At 41.6% G+C, this 15024-nt stretch overlaps 1 protein-coding gene across 1 annotated transcript in view; it reads left to right on the top strand.

Moving 5' to 3' along the window:
- The window catches only part of LOC124137513, a 493827-nt gene that overhangs the window by 469422 nt on the left and 9381 nt on the right, over positions 1-15024 (top strand). The window contains exons 45-53 of the mRNA XM_048387755.1: positions 954-1049; positions 3950-4063; positions 4384-4497; positions 5997-6107; positions 8100-8210; positions 9297-9407; positions 11211-11321; positions 11544-11654; positions 13676-13786. Coding sequence (XP_048243712.1) covers positions 954-1049; positions 3950-4063; positions 4384-4497; positions 5997-6107; positions 8100-8210; positions 9297-9407; positions 11211-11321; positions 11544-11654; positions 13676-13786 — 990 coding nt within the window. The remainder of the gene's footprint in view (positions 1-953; positions 1050-3949; positions 4064-4383; positions 4498-5996; positions 6108-8099; positions 8211-9296; positions 9408-11210; positions 11322-11543; positions 11655-13675; positions 13787-15024) is intronic.

The raw sequence follows: 15024 nt of genomic DNA, 5'->3' as shown, positions 1-15024 counted from the left end.
GTGCTCGTGGGTTTCACCGATGTTGTTAACGTCTGAGACCCGCATCACTTCGGGCTTTCCTCCCACATTAAGCTGACACGCCGTGATATAACTGGAATACTGTTAAAAGCGGCGTTAAACTCACTCACTCACCATCCCAATTGCGTAAATCGATGCTCACGATGTCAATCACTGGATTGTCATTTCATTATGACCAGTGACTTAGAATTTTCAGGAAAACAGATTGCATACCACTACCTATTCTGTTTCATTGTACACTACAACAGACAATTCAAAATCAAGAAACAAAATGTTTAGTATCTTTTTTCTATTGCTGAACATTTCATAAGCAATGTTAAGTTAAGATAACGAAAATTGTTTTGTCGTAAGATGTCATATTTGTCTTAAGTTGGTATATACAAAATGGTTTTGTATATGGTTAAGTTGTAAGATGTCATATTTGTCTTAAGTTGGTATATACAAAATGGTTTTGTATATGGTTAAGTTGTAAGATGTCATATTTGTCTTAAGTTGGTATATACAAAATGGTTTTGTATATGGTTAAGTTGTAAGATGTCATATTTGTCTTAAGTTGGTATATACAAAATGGTTTTGTATATGGTTAAGTTGTAAGATGTCATATTTGTCTTAAGTTGGTATATACAAAATGGTTTTGTATATGGTTAAGTTGTAAGATGTCATATTTGTCTTAAGTTGGTATATACAAAATGGTTTTGTATATGGTTAAGTTGTAAGATGTCATATTTGTCTTAAGTTGGTATATACAAAATGGTTTTGTATATGGTTAAGTTGTAAGATGTCATATTTGTCCTTTTGTTGGTATATATAACCACGACCTGTATGTGGCAGTTTTTTCAAGGTAATTCAAAGTTAGTTTTAGTTTTTTTGGATAATGTGCATTCCTGACTTCATTTTGTGTGTTGTGTTCTATGGTTTTCTTGGTTATGTTCCAGACAAGACCGCATGTCCTGCATCAACGGTGTGTTCAGACGGGACTCCGTATCCATGCTCGTGCACATCGGGATACTTTGAATACCAGTGTCATAACAGTAAGTAAGGGAGTGAGGGGTGATTATTGATTGACGTCCCATCAACAATCTTGTTGTTATTCGCTACGAGGACAAGCAAGTTCTTCGCCTGATTTGTTGTATAAAACGAATCTCGAACATACCTCGACTTTGACGAATATGGGGGGACGGATGTGCCTGTTGTTCAAGACGCGGCAGATCACCGTGCCAAGTTGCCTCCCCTAGGCGTAACAGGCGCCTATGATCGTGGGTTCGAACCTCGGATTCACCTTGACTCTTTCTAGGTTTTCAAATACCATACCTCGTTGGTTGTAAGACCAGAATTACATTGGGCCTCTCAACCACATCAGGCTGACTTCCCAAGCCATAACTGAAATGCCTTACAAAAACTCACTCATTTGAAGTATATATTTGAGCCACGATCCACAGCAGTAAGGCTCAATGACACGAAATCAGTCAAGTGACCGAGCCCGACCATCATCGGCCGGCCTGGGATACTGGTGTCTGTTCCCTGCTATTACCACCATCATCTGGTGATGGCCTGTCACTTAGCGGTTAACATATAATATTTCTATATCTCACACCCTATCAACCCGAGGGTCGAACGAGCCGAGGGTTGAGATGAAAACTGCCATATAATAACGTAACTTCAAATTGTGAAATATATCTATCTATAAAACACCCAAGAAGTCCGTGTATGTCCGACGAACATTGTCACGGGAAAGCTATAGCCGACATTTATCAGACGAGCAAACGACGCACTAAGGGAAGTAACTCTAATTTCTCACCAACCTGGCCGTTAACGATCGCCCATTCTGAATGGACTGATAGGTGAGGTGAAATGGGGTTTAACGTTGCGTCCAAGATTATTGCACTTATATAGCGACGTGCATGTACGTGTGTGTGTTTTTGTGGCTGCTTGTGACTGATGCCGATTTATAGTGCTAGCTCACTGAGATACCATGCCGCAGTTTAACATGAATACCCCACTCAGACACAGTATACTGACTCCGAGCCGACCAGTCCTTGTTTTAGCCCCTTAATGCCGAGCGCCAGACAGGGTAACAACAAGTACCATTTTTTAACGTCTTATGGTACGACGCGGTCGGGGATCGAACCCCGGACCTTCCGCTCTCCGGGCGGACGCTCTTCCACGGAGGCGGTCTGAATGGACTGATAAGCGGTTTCAGCAAGGCACACATGAACTCGATGACAGTGTGCAGAGCGTAATATATTCGTATAGAAAAAATCACACCCCCTCTATCTATATATAGATAGAGGGGTGTGGTAATTTTCTGTACGAATATATTACGCTATACACGCTGTCTTCGAGTTCCACTGGTTCGGCAGGGGGTGCAATACGGTTATGGATTTTGCACCTCCTGTGCAAGCTTACTACCCAATGAAAATTGTGTACAGATACCTCCTCTATGCAATAGAAAAGGTTTAGGGTATACAGGAAAATGTGGGAACGAAAATCTTGTTTTGCACCCCTGGCCAACTGACGAATATGACCGTCTCTATATATGTTTACTCTGTCGCACACGCAAATTGTCCTATCTTTGATAGGTTTATAATGATATGATTTAAGTTACCATGAACACGTTAATTATAACCTTATCGGTAAATATGACGTTGCACAGTGATATATTTAAATAATTAACGAGTCCTACATCTTAAGAGTGTGTTTGGATGGTAAATGTCTTCTATAAGGCTTAAACATTGTTTTTAACTAATACATAGTGTTTACATATCACTTACCGTACGTAAGCATTGCACGTTTTGCAAGAATCTACGATTTTGATATATGTATCACAAGCTCAACGCCAACAGTAGAATTACAAATAAAACGTGTTTTGAGACACCAAGACATGTATGACGTAATAGTATGCTTAACAAAACTATGGAGAATTCTGACTCGATCGCCGATAGACAAGGGCGAGGAGACAACTGGGGTTTTATTTATGCAAAAAAGCACACTGACTCTAAATGTCAAGTGTGTGGTCATTGTTGCACATAAAATTGAACGACCGTAATTGTTCTTGCTTAATCATGTATCGCATCTCTGTTTTATTTCATAGCCTGAGTGAGTGAGTGAGTGAGTTGGGTTTAACGCCGCTTTTAACAGTATTCCAGTTATATCACGGCGTGTCAGCTTAATGTTGGAGGGAAGCCCGAAGTGATGCAGGTCTCAGACGTTTACCACTTCGGTGAAACCCACGAGCACGGGCATGGTGCTGACAAACCTAGAAACATAATCGGGGCGAACCGGGATTCGAACCCACAATCATAGGTTCCTGGCGTGCCCAAGGGACGCAACTCTGGACAGCGAATCGCGGCGCCACCCGTAGACGACTGGGCCACCCGTGCCCCCTCATAGCCTTAAGAGGACTTCGTTGGTAGTGTTGAAAACTTGAAAACGTCACGAAACTATATAAACTTTTAATGACACGTCAGGTATCAAAGTAACTTGGTTCAAATGAGATGAGCTCCCAACGCCTACACATACTTGCCGGAAGTGCATCCTTCAGTTTGCCTTATTTGGATATGTGTATGCCACCATCGGTACTTCTATAAACAACACGTGAACATCCGGGGTAGAATAGGTCTTCAGCAACCCATGCTTGCCGTAAAAAGCGACTATGCTTGTCGTAAGAGGCGACTAACATGATCGGGTGGTCAGGCTGGCTGACTTGGTTTATCCATGTCATCGTATCCCAATTGCGTGGATCGATGCTCATGATGTCAATCACTGGATTGTCTGGTCCTGACCCGTTTATTTACAGACCGTCGTCATATTGCTGGAATATTGCTGAGTGCGGCGTTAAATAACAAAGAAACAAACAAAACTGTCAATAAACACGCCACTGTTGTTGGCAATAAAAGAACTTGCATGTGTTATTGAGTTGTATCTATTTAAGCTTCAGGCGGCTGCAGCGTGGGCCCATGCGAGTTCTCCAGCGCCTGTACAAACCTGACAAACCTCTACCAATGTGACTGTGCCAATGGATCGGGAGGAGCTCACTGTGACACAGGTAAGGGCTAAGAATATCATTGAGGGCTGGTCAAAGGTCTAAGCCTGACCAACTTTCAACTGTAGGCCATTCTGTTAGTCGTTCATTGCAAGTGTATATGATCTGTTGTGGCCGTTAGTATATTACTGAAAGTTGAACGTGGCAGGAGTTCAAATGGAAAAGAACGATTATCAAGCAGTCATCAAGTTTATGACTTCAGAGAAATGTACTCCACAAGAAATTCATGCGCTTGCTATTTCATACACGTTCATGTATATCATGAAAAGCACGAAAATACCGAACGCAAGATTATCAGATATAATAACTTTGCTTTCTTGCAGACATCATAGATAATTGCGCCAACAACAGCTGTGCAAACGGCAGCTGCGTCGATCAGCTGGAGTCGTACAGCTGTAACTGTACTGCTGGATACAGTGGCAGCCTCTGCGAGATAGGTAAGTTGGTTGGTTGTTGGGTTGGCTTGTTGTTTAACGCCGCACTCAGCAATATTCAAGCTATATGACGGCGGTCTGTAAATAATCGAGTCTGGACCAGACAATCAGGTGATTAATCTAATTAGCATCGATCCACGCAAATGGGATCGATGACATGCATCAACCATTAGTCGCCTCTTACGACAAGCATAGTCGCCTTTTACGGCAAGCATGGGTTTCTGAAGACCTGTTCTACCCCAGATCTTCACGGGTCAGGCCGTAGTTAACTTTGTTTGACAGGGGGGCAAGTATTTGTACAAGTATCACTCGTCCCCAACTTGATTCAAATAAAACTGTTTTTCTATATATAAAAAAAATCAACACAAAAGATCAAATTTAGTACATATATAATATACGTGGTCTCCTAATGTCCATGAAAGCATATGAACATTATGTAACACCAAATCAAGACAACTTGGGGGAAAAGTAGAACGTTTGAATGACAGTTTAATAGGTTTTTTTATTGATGTAACTACTATTACTACGAATGGTAATCAGTACTGCCCTCGAATGCCGTGAACTCAATCTGCAAGTCAAATAAGAAAAATCATTGGAAAATCTGTAGTGAAATTAATTAATTAATGTTTAGAAATAGTAAATGCATAATTCCACTGTTACCTGGAAAAGAACATAATTGCTTTATCATTTAGATATTAAAAAAACATTAAAATTAAATTCTTAACAAAAACGAATTGGAAAAGGTTATTTTCATAATTTGAAAACTATACTACGTAGCAAGAAATGAAACTTTAAAAGCGAAAAAATATTTCTTTCCCTTCCTGAGTTATCTCCCCTGGAGTGATACACATGTTTTTCCTGTTACTTTTAAATCATACTAAACTCTTTAATGTCTCAAAGGCATGATACATAAGAATCCAAAAATAAATATTGACCATGGAGTGTGATCTCGCCTGTGCACCTTCGCATCAAAATCCGAATGCAGAGAGCCATGCATTCTGCCTCGAGTGGGTATTTTGGAGATCCTTCTTAAGATACCATCCTCAGCTAGCCCTCGTACACAACTACAGAATGACATGCAATATTGAAGATTCCAAGGGAGTCAAGGGAGCATACCAGAGTTATGAGGAAACATGTTGCATATTTGATACATTGCGAGGCTCTAGGTGGCGAAACAGGAACTGACTAAACCCTATTCCATTCTCCACACAACCGTAATTAAGTATCATGTGTCCTCCTTCATAGTGTATTGCTCACATGTAACTATTCTTTGTGTTGATGTTTACCTTATGGGCCAACCATCAACATTTAAACATAATTCGGACTGCTGGTCCTTGTGCTGCTCCAGTGCAAGGGTCGAACGTGTGTATGTATATTGAACAACAATGTAGATTATGTATACTTGTACATATATGCAATCTCTATGTCTTTATCATTAGCTTTATTTTCATTTTGTCAGCAATCCAACACACTGTTCCATTTTCTGGTGTAACTGTTTGTAGATATCGACGAGTGTGCAACAAACCCATGTGTGAACGGTACATGTGTCGACCACGTCAACAACTACTCCTGTGACTGTGAACCCGGGTTTACAGACAGGAACTGCAGCACAGGTGAGAAGAAGACCTTCACTGTCTCACACAGGTTTTCTATTCAGTATGGCCCCGATAGCCCGGACCCCATCACTTCGTAGACCATGATTTCCGGGCAATCACCGTTGTGTCCGGAGTGTATTTACAGGGCGATTTCTATAGGATTAACGTGGATTGACGGAGTTTCAATGTTCACGTACATCGACCCAACACAGAGTCGTTTTGAATACTGTTGAAATTGTAGGCTCGCGTTATTCAGAATTCAATTGTTTATCGTAATAGATTCACTTATTGATGAAAGATACCTTTATGGAGAGACATCAAACGTTTATGGATATCAACTTTCGTAGTGTCTGCAACGACATTTACGTCCAACATCGTACCCCTTCATATGCATCATGTGAATGATGAAGGCGAGGGTAGTAGTAGTGCTGAAACTTCGTTCCAAACAAACAAGAATTTTGAAACATTCCATCTCTTCTTGTTCTACATGCTCCCAATGCCAACTTGAGACGTTTTTCTTCCTTTGGTTTAAGATGAAGTTCCGTAATCATCCTCAAGAGGCATCTCTCATCAATGTTTTACATAGTTTTGTTTTGTACCAGGTACTGTTGGAAAAGGGTACTGATATATGGACATATCTCATTTTAAATACATTTAAGAATATTTATCAAAGGTTAACTGTGAAAATATATCGTGCAAATTGTTGAAGAGCGTCAACTTTCAAATTTCTGAACGACCACTGTATCGAGTTCATGTGCAGCGTGTTGAGAAGATCAGCAACCCCGCAGAGTCCTTCGCTTGGACGAAATCGGTTGGCCTGGAAGTGAACAGAAGGTTTTCTGTTTGCTGCTCAGGACCAGCCACGTCCCACTCATCAATGTGTGGGAGAGGCTTTTTGAACGACCACTGCATCATGTTTATGTGCAGTGTGTTGAGAACAGAAACCTCGCAGAGTCCTTCAATTGGATGAAGCGGGCTGGCCTGAGAGTGAAATAGAAGGCTTTCTGTTTGCTGCTCAGGACCAGTCATCTCCAATTCGAAATCGTCAATGTGTGATTTTGCATTAACGTGTAAATATGAAATGTAGATAATGCAATGACGTTAATGAGAACTGTCCAACACATTGTTAGTAGATGCCTAGCTTTGGCACAAACACAGTATCTTAAGCCACATGATAGTGTGGCTCGATAATTTTATTACCGTCTTCGCAATGCTTGTGGTTTTGACACAGAGGTCCATCCATGGTATAACCAAGAATATGTATAGGGCGTCATGGAAAATGATGAATATAAAATTCTTTGGAAGAGGCCCGTATACAGCCTCAGACGTTTCCAGGCTAACAACCCTGATCTTGTCCTTTTTGATAAGGGGCGGTCGGGTAGCCTAGTGGTTAAAGCGTTCGCTCGTCACGCCTAAGACCCGGGTTCGATTCCCGACATGGGTACAATGTGTGAAGCCCATTTATGGTGTCCCCCGCCGTGATATTGCTGGAATATTGCTAAAAGCGGCCAAAAAACCATACTCACTCCTTTTTGATAAATCCATTGTAATAATGTATGTTTTTAAATTTTTTGTTCCTTTTGACACTTTTGTGATTGATAAGATTCAGGAAAAACATGGCAAATATGCGGACCTCGTTTTCGAAATGTCACGCTTGCATCCCAAGTACCAAGTTGTCCAACTCCCCATTGTTCTCGTTGCCTTATGTTTGGTACCTCCAAATCTGTTGACTGACATATTGGAAGAGTACCCAGGTTTGCTGCCACAGCATGTGTAATGCAGAAGGCTGTAGTGTTTGGGAGTCATAACATTCACCAAAACGTCCTGTGTTGGGTTCGACTCGGCAGCGCTTCCTGTGAGAAGTCCCATTAGCTGTCTGGGCTGCATGTAGAGGGGGCAAAGGCCCTGAGCTGATGATGAACCTAACGTGCCAAATTGTGCCAGGATCCCCCAAACCCTCTTTGCATTATTTATTTTCATCAGTACACAAATATAGATTTATGTTTGTAGTAATCAACGAGTGTGCACCAAACCCATGTATGAACGGTACATGTGTCGACCACGTCAACAACTATACCTGTGACTGTGAACCCGGGTATACAGACAGGAACTGCAGCACAGGTGAAGAGTCCAACTGACCAAGTGTTTGAAACTAGAATAGACAAAACCAAATCAAGACAACGTGGGGAAAAGTAGAAACTTTGAATGACATTTAAATATTTTTTATTAATGCTACTACTTTTACAATTAATGGCATTCAGTACTGCCCTCTATGTCGTGAACTCATTCTGCAAGTCAAATAAGAAAAATCCTTGGAAAATCTGTTGGAAAATATATTTACTGTTTAGAAATAGTACATTTATGTAAAATTCTACTGTTAACTGGGAAAAGAACATACTTGCTTTATCATTTACATGTTCAAAAACATTAAAATTAAATTCTAAACAAAAAAGAATTGACAAAGATTGCTTTCTTACTTTGAAAACTAATCTACGTAGGAAGAAATATAACCTTAAAAGGGACAAACTATTTGTTTCTGAGTCGTATTTTCCGGTAGGATACACATGTATTGCCTGTTACTTTTAAATGGTAGACTCATCAAAGTCTCTAAAGCATGATACAAAAGAATCCAAAAACAAACATTGACTATGGAGTGTCATTTCGTCTGTAACACTGCATATCTTCGCATCAGCCATGCATTCTGCATCGAGTGCCTATTTTGGACGATCATTCTGAGCTAGCCCTCGAATAACAACTACATAACGATATGCAATATTGAATATTCCAAGGGAGTCTAAGGGCGACCCCTCTTACATCGTGAGAGAGCATACCAGAGTCATGAGGAAACATTTTCTATATTTGATACAGGGTGGTGCTGTAGGTGACGAAACAGGAACTGACTATTCCCCATTCTATTATCTATTCTTAATTTAAGTCCATACAACCGTAATAAAGTGTCATGTGTCTTCCTGGAACAACCATCAATATTTAAATAGAAATGGTGAACAAGAGGAGTTCGACACTGAGCAATTCGTACTACTGGTCCTTGTGCTGCTCCAGTGCAAGGGTCCAACGTCTGTATGTTTATTTAACAAAGTAAAGCTACTATATACTTGAATATATATACATCTCTATCATTATCTTTATTTTCATTATGTCAGCAAATCCAACGGTCAACACATTTATTACTGATGAAACTGTTTGTAGATATTGACGAGTGTGCAACAAACCAGTGTGTGAATGGTACATGTGTCGACCTCGTCAACAGCTACACCTGTGACTGTGAACCTGGGTATATAGGCTGGAACTGCAGCACAGGTGAGAATTCTTTCCCTGTCTCACACAGGTTTTGTATTCAATATGGCTCCGATTGTCTGGACCCCATCAGTTCGAACACAGTGCTATCCAGGTGTTCGCCGTTGTGTCCGGAGTGTATTTACCGGGGGATTGTGTCGGACCAATCTTAATTGATGGAGTTTCACTGTTGTACAAGGGTCGAATGCCTGTATGTATATTGAAGAGATTGTATACTGGAATATATACTCTCCAAAAAAAAGAAACTATACATGCATAAATTTGATGACACTGAACCCGATAGTTTTTGTATGGTGGAAATATAATTTTATCATTAAATTTCATTAAATTTTCGAGTAAACATGCAGATTGTCTGAAACGTAATGCTGTGACGTCGCGACGGAGCAATTCGCCCAAACGCAGCAGCAACGCTATATGCGTGCAGCATGCAATTTCCTGAACTGTCGTAACAATTCCTCTGTCAGCAAGGTTTAAAAGGCCATGACAATTACTGCTGACACACACACCAGAAAATCAGAAAATGAGCCGTTAAAATGCCACGTCTATCAGAAGCAAGACTCAACAACTCCATTGGACGACTTCAAGCGGGTGAAACCCAACAGCATGTGGCGCAGGTGATGGGTGAGACCAGATTGACCATCTCTAACTTGTGGAGACGTTACAACACCACCGGCAACGTTCGTGGCAGGCCAAGGTCAGGACGACGACCTCGCGTTACAACGCCTGGCCAAGATCACTACATCCGGGTACAACACCTGCGGGGCCGTTTCATCTCGGCGATGTCAACAGCCACACAAATACCGGGACTGCGTCGAATATCGGATCAGACTGTTCGAAATCGTCTGAGAGCAGCCGGTGTTCTAGCCAGGAGACCCATGCGGCGTAACATCCTGACGCCGCATCACCTCCGGGAAAGTCTGCAGTGGTGTCGTCAGAGTCACATGGACTCAAGCAAGATGGAGACGTGTTCTGTTCATCGACGAGTCACATTTTCTGCTGAGTCGTGCAGATTGACGTGCCCTTATGTACCGACGTCGTAACGAACGTTACGCTGAAAATTGCGTTCCGCAAATTGGTCGTTTTGGAGAGGGGAGCGTTATGGTGTGGGGAGGCATTCATCACGGAGGCCGGACAGCATTTGTGAGAGTGGATGGTACCCTGAATGGTCTACACAAGCGAGAAGGAATCCTGGAGCGCAACGTTTTTCCCTTCATCAAGGTCAATGGCGGCATCTGTCAGCAGGACGACGCCAGACCCCACATCGCACTTGTTTGCATAGAGTTACTGCGTCAGAACACCGTGCATACGCTACCCTGGCCTGCTCGCTCGCTAGACTTGTCCCCTATTGAACATCTGCTGGACCTTCTTGATCGTCGTGTCCGTCAACGTCAACCAGCGTCACGAACACTGCAGGAACTTTCTGTGGCGCTAGAGAAGGAGTTACAGAACATCCCCCGGGCTGTTATTCGGACTTTCGCGTCTATGGGCAGTCGCTGCCATGAGGTGATAGCAGCTCAAGGAGGCCGGGATCGTTACTGACATTAAACCTACCCCGGACGTCTTTGCACCTGTTTTTTGTTAAATGCATATGGTACCGCAATAATTGACCTATACATTCCACTATTTATAATACATATAAGATCTAAACTCGACACATAAACCCAGTTGCAATCATGAAGTATAGTTTCTTCTTTTGAAGAGTATGTGTACATCTCTATCATTATATTTATTTTCATTATGTCAGCAATCCAACGGTCAATACAAGTAATCTACTTTGACATTAATTCCTGATGTAACTGTTTGTAGATATTGACGACTGTGCAACAAACCCATGTGTGCAGGGTACGTGTGTCGACCACGTCAATAACTACACTTGTGACTGTGATCCTGGGTATACAGGCTGGAACTGCAGCACAGGTGAGAATTCTTTCCTTGTCTCAAACAGGTTTTATATTCAATATGGCGGGACCCCATCAGTTCGCTTCCCGGGAGATCACCGTTGTTTCCGGAGAGTATTTACAAGGCGATTTCTTCATATCTACTTGTACATCTCTACAATTATCCTTATTTCCATTATGTCAGCAAGCCAACGGTCAACACAAGTAATCTACTATGAAATCTTCATGTAACTGTTTGTAGATATTGACGAGTGTGCAACAGACCCATGTGTGAATGGTACATGTGTCGACCACGTCAACAACTACACCTGTGACTGTGAACCTGGGTATACAGACAGGAACTGCAGCACAGGTAAGAAGTCCTTCCCCATCTCACACACGTTGTATATTCTGTATGTCTCCGGCAGTCCGGACCCCATCAGTTCGGACACCGTGACAAAGACAATATCAAAGACAAACTTAGGGCAGAATACAAAATGTAGACCCAAGAAAATCTGGAGTTCAGAGCTGAATGCTCGCAAAAAGGTTAAGCACACAAATACTTATGCTGCACCCGTCCTTTCCTATTCTTTTGGTGGTGTTGATAAGATAAAACAAGAAATTCGGGATATTAACAAATTCACACGAAAATCATGTCTGACAATAGATTAAACCACCCACGCTCTTCCCTCGATCAATTATATTTACATATTTTAATGGGAGGGCGTGGTATGATAAAGTGGAGGCTCATCGTGATGGAGTGATCTTGTGTACTTTTGCACATATTTATTTGTCTGATTATCCTCTTGTAAAACATGTCAAGATTCATGATGAAAACAAGGCATTCCACAGTTTTCGTTAAACGGGCTGAGGACGTGGGACTAATCTCAATGTCAATGTTGATTTTATTGATGGTTCTGTACTGCTGGACGGTACAGATATGAGCGTCAACCAAGCGAAGAGCCACATCAAATCGGCTCACACGGGAGAGGCTTTTTGAACGACGACTGCATCAGGTTTATGTGCAGTGTGTTGAGAACAGAAACCCCGCAGAGTCCTTCAATTGGATGAAGTGGGCTGGCCTGGAAACTGAAACAGAAGGCTTTCTGTTTTCTGCTCAGGATCAGTGATCTCCCACTCGAAATCGTCAATGTGTGATTTTGCATCAAAAAGTAAATATGAAATGTAGATTATGCAATGAAGTTAATGAGACTGTCCAACACATTGTTAGTGGATTCCCAGCTTTGGTGGGGGCACGGGTGGCCCAGTCGTCTAAGGCGCCGCGATTCGCCGTGCAGAGTTGCGTCCCTTGGGCACTCAAGAAAACTATGATTGTGGGTTCGAATCCCGGTTCGCCCCGATTATCTTTCTAGGTTTGTCAGCACCACGACACGTCGTGATATAACTGGAATAATGCTAAAAGCGGCCTTAAACCCAACTCACTCACTCACTCACTCACACCCAGCTTTGGCACAAACACAGTATCTTAGGCGACATAATGGAGTGGCTCGATCCTTTTTTGTTACCGTCTTAGCCATGCATGTGGTATTGACACAGTGGTCCATCCATGGTGGACCTAGAATAATTTGAGGGCGTCAAGGTAAATGATATATACAAAATTCTTTGGAATAGGCCCGCATACAGCCTCAGACCTATCCAGACCAACAACCCATATCTTGTCCTTTTTGATATATCCCATGAAATCATTCATATCATTGAATTTCCTGTCCCTTTTGACACTAATATGATTGACAAAGTTCAGGGAAAATATGGCAAATAAGCGGACCTCGCTTACAAAATGTCACGCTTTCAACCCAAGTACCAAATTGTCCGATTCTCCTTTGTTCTCAGTGCCTTACGTTTGGTACCTCATAATCTGTTGACTGACTGAGTGAGTGAGTAAGTATTGTTTTACGCCGCTTTTAGCAATATTCAAGCATAATCACGGCGGGGGACACCAGATATTGGCTTAACACATTGTACCCATGTAGGGAATCGAACCCGTGTCTTCGGCGTTACGAGCGAACGCTTTAACCACTAGGCTACCCGACCGCCCCCTGTTGACTGAGTTTGCGAGAGTACCAGTGTTTGCTGCCAGGAATACAGCACTTCTGACAATCTGGGTAATACAGAAAGCTGCAGTGTTTGGGAGTCTTCACATTCTCCGAAAGGTTCTGGCTTCGACTCGGCAGCGCTTCCTTAGAGAACTCCCATTGGCTGTCTGGGCTGCATGTAGAGGGGACAAGGGCCCTGAGCTGATGATGAGCCTAACCAGCCTGACTGTGCCAGGATCATCCAAACCCTCTTTGTTGCATTTAAAATCTGTAAATAATAAGAAGAAGATGAAGAAAAGGAAGAAGAAAAGGAATAAGCCATTTATATACATGTTTGTAGATATCGACGAGTGTGCAACAAACCCATGTGTGCACGGTACATGCATCGTCCACTTCAACAACTACACCTGTGACTGTGAACCCGGGTATACAGACTCGAACTGCAGCACAGGTGAGGAGTCTTCCTGACCAACTTTTATTAACTGGAACAGACAACACCAAATCAAGTCAACTTAGGGAAAATTAGAAAATTTGAATGACATTTAAATATTTTTGTTTTCAATGCTGCGACTATTGCTACTGATGCTATTCCATACTGCCCTTCTACGTCATGAACACATTCTGCATGTCAAATAGAAAAATCTTTGTAAAATCTGTAGTTAAATTTATTTACTGTTTAGAAATAGTTAATGTATAATTCTACTGTTACCTGGGAAAAGAACATACTTGCTTTATCATTTAGATGTTCAAAAACATTTAAATTAATTTTTAACAAAAACGAATTGGAGAAGGTTGTTTTCCTACTTTGTAAACTAACCTACGTAGCAAGAATTGAAACTTTTAAAGGGTCAAAATATTTTTTCCTTTGTTAGTTATCTCCCCTGGTGATTCACGTATTTTCCGGTGTGATTAACATGTATTTCCTGTTACTTTTACATGATACTAAACTTATTCATTTCTCAAAAGCATGATGCAAAAGAATATTCAAAAACCCTTTGACTATGGAGTGTCATTTCGTCTGTCACACTGTATACCTTCGCATCAGTCATGCATTCTCCATCGAGTGCCTATTCTGGACGATCATTCAGAAGATTCAGTCCTAAACTAGCCCTCGTACGCAACAAAAGAATGACATGCAATATTGAAGATTCCAAGGGAGTCTAAGGGCGACCCCTCTTACATCGTTAGAGAGCATACCAGAGTCATGGGGAAACATGTTGCATATTTGATACATGGCGGGGTTCTAGGTGGCGACACAGGAACCGACTAATCCCCATTCTATTATCTATACTTAATTTAAGTCCACACAACCGTAATTAAGTGTCATGTGTCTTCCTTCATAGGTTATTGCTCACATTTATTTATTCTATATGTGTTCATGTTTACGTTATGGGCCAACCATCAATATTTGAATAGAAAACTAGAAGGAACTAGAGTACTTTGACACTGAGCAATTCGTACTGCTGGTCCTTGTGCTGCTCCAGTGCAAGGGTCGAACGTCTAGATCTGCATGTATATTGAACAGTGTAGAAACTGTATACTGGAACATGTATATAATCTGTATCCCTTCAGCATTATCTTTATTTTCATTATGTCAGCGAGCCAACGACCAACACATGTAACCTACTTTGACAGGAATATACATAACTCAATAAAAACCAAACCAACATGTGCAGATACATTTTGTTT

This window comes from Haliotis rufescens, unplaced genomic scaffold (genome assembly GCF_023055435.1).
Source record: "Haliotis rufescens isolate VD_foot unplaced genomic scaffold, xgHalRufe1.0.p SCAF_7, whole genome shotgun sequence".
Classification (NCBI taxonomy): Eukaryota; Metazoa; Mollusca; class Gastropoda; order Lepetellida; family Haliotidae; genus Haliotis; species Haliotis rufescens.
Note: the sequence above shows the minus strand (reverse complement) of the source record. Positions and strands in the feature narration are given on the sequence as shown.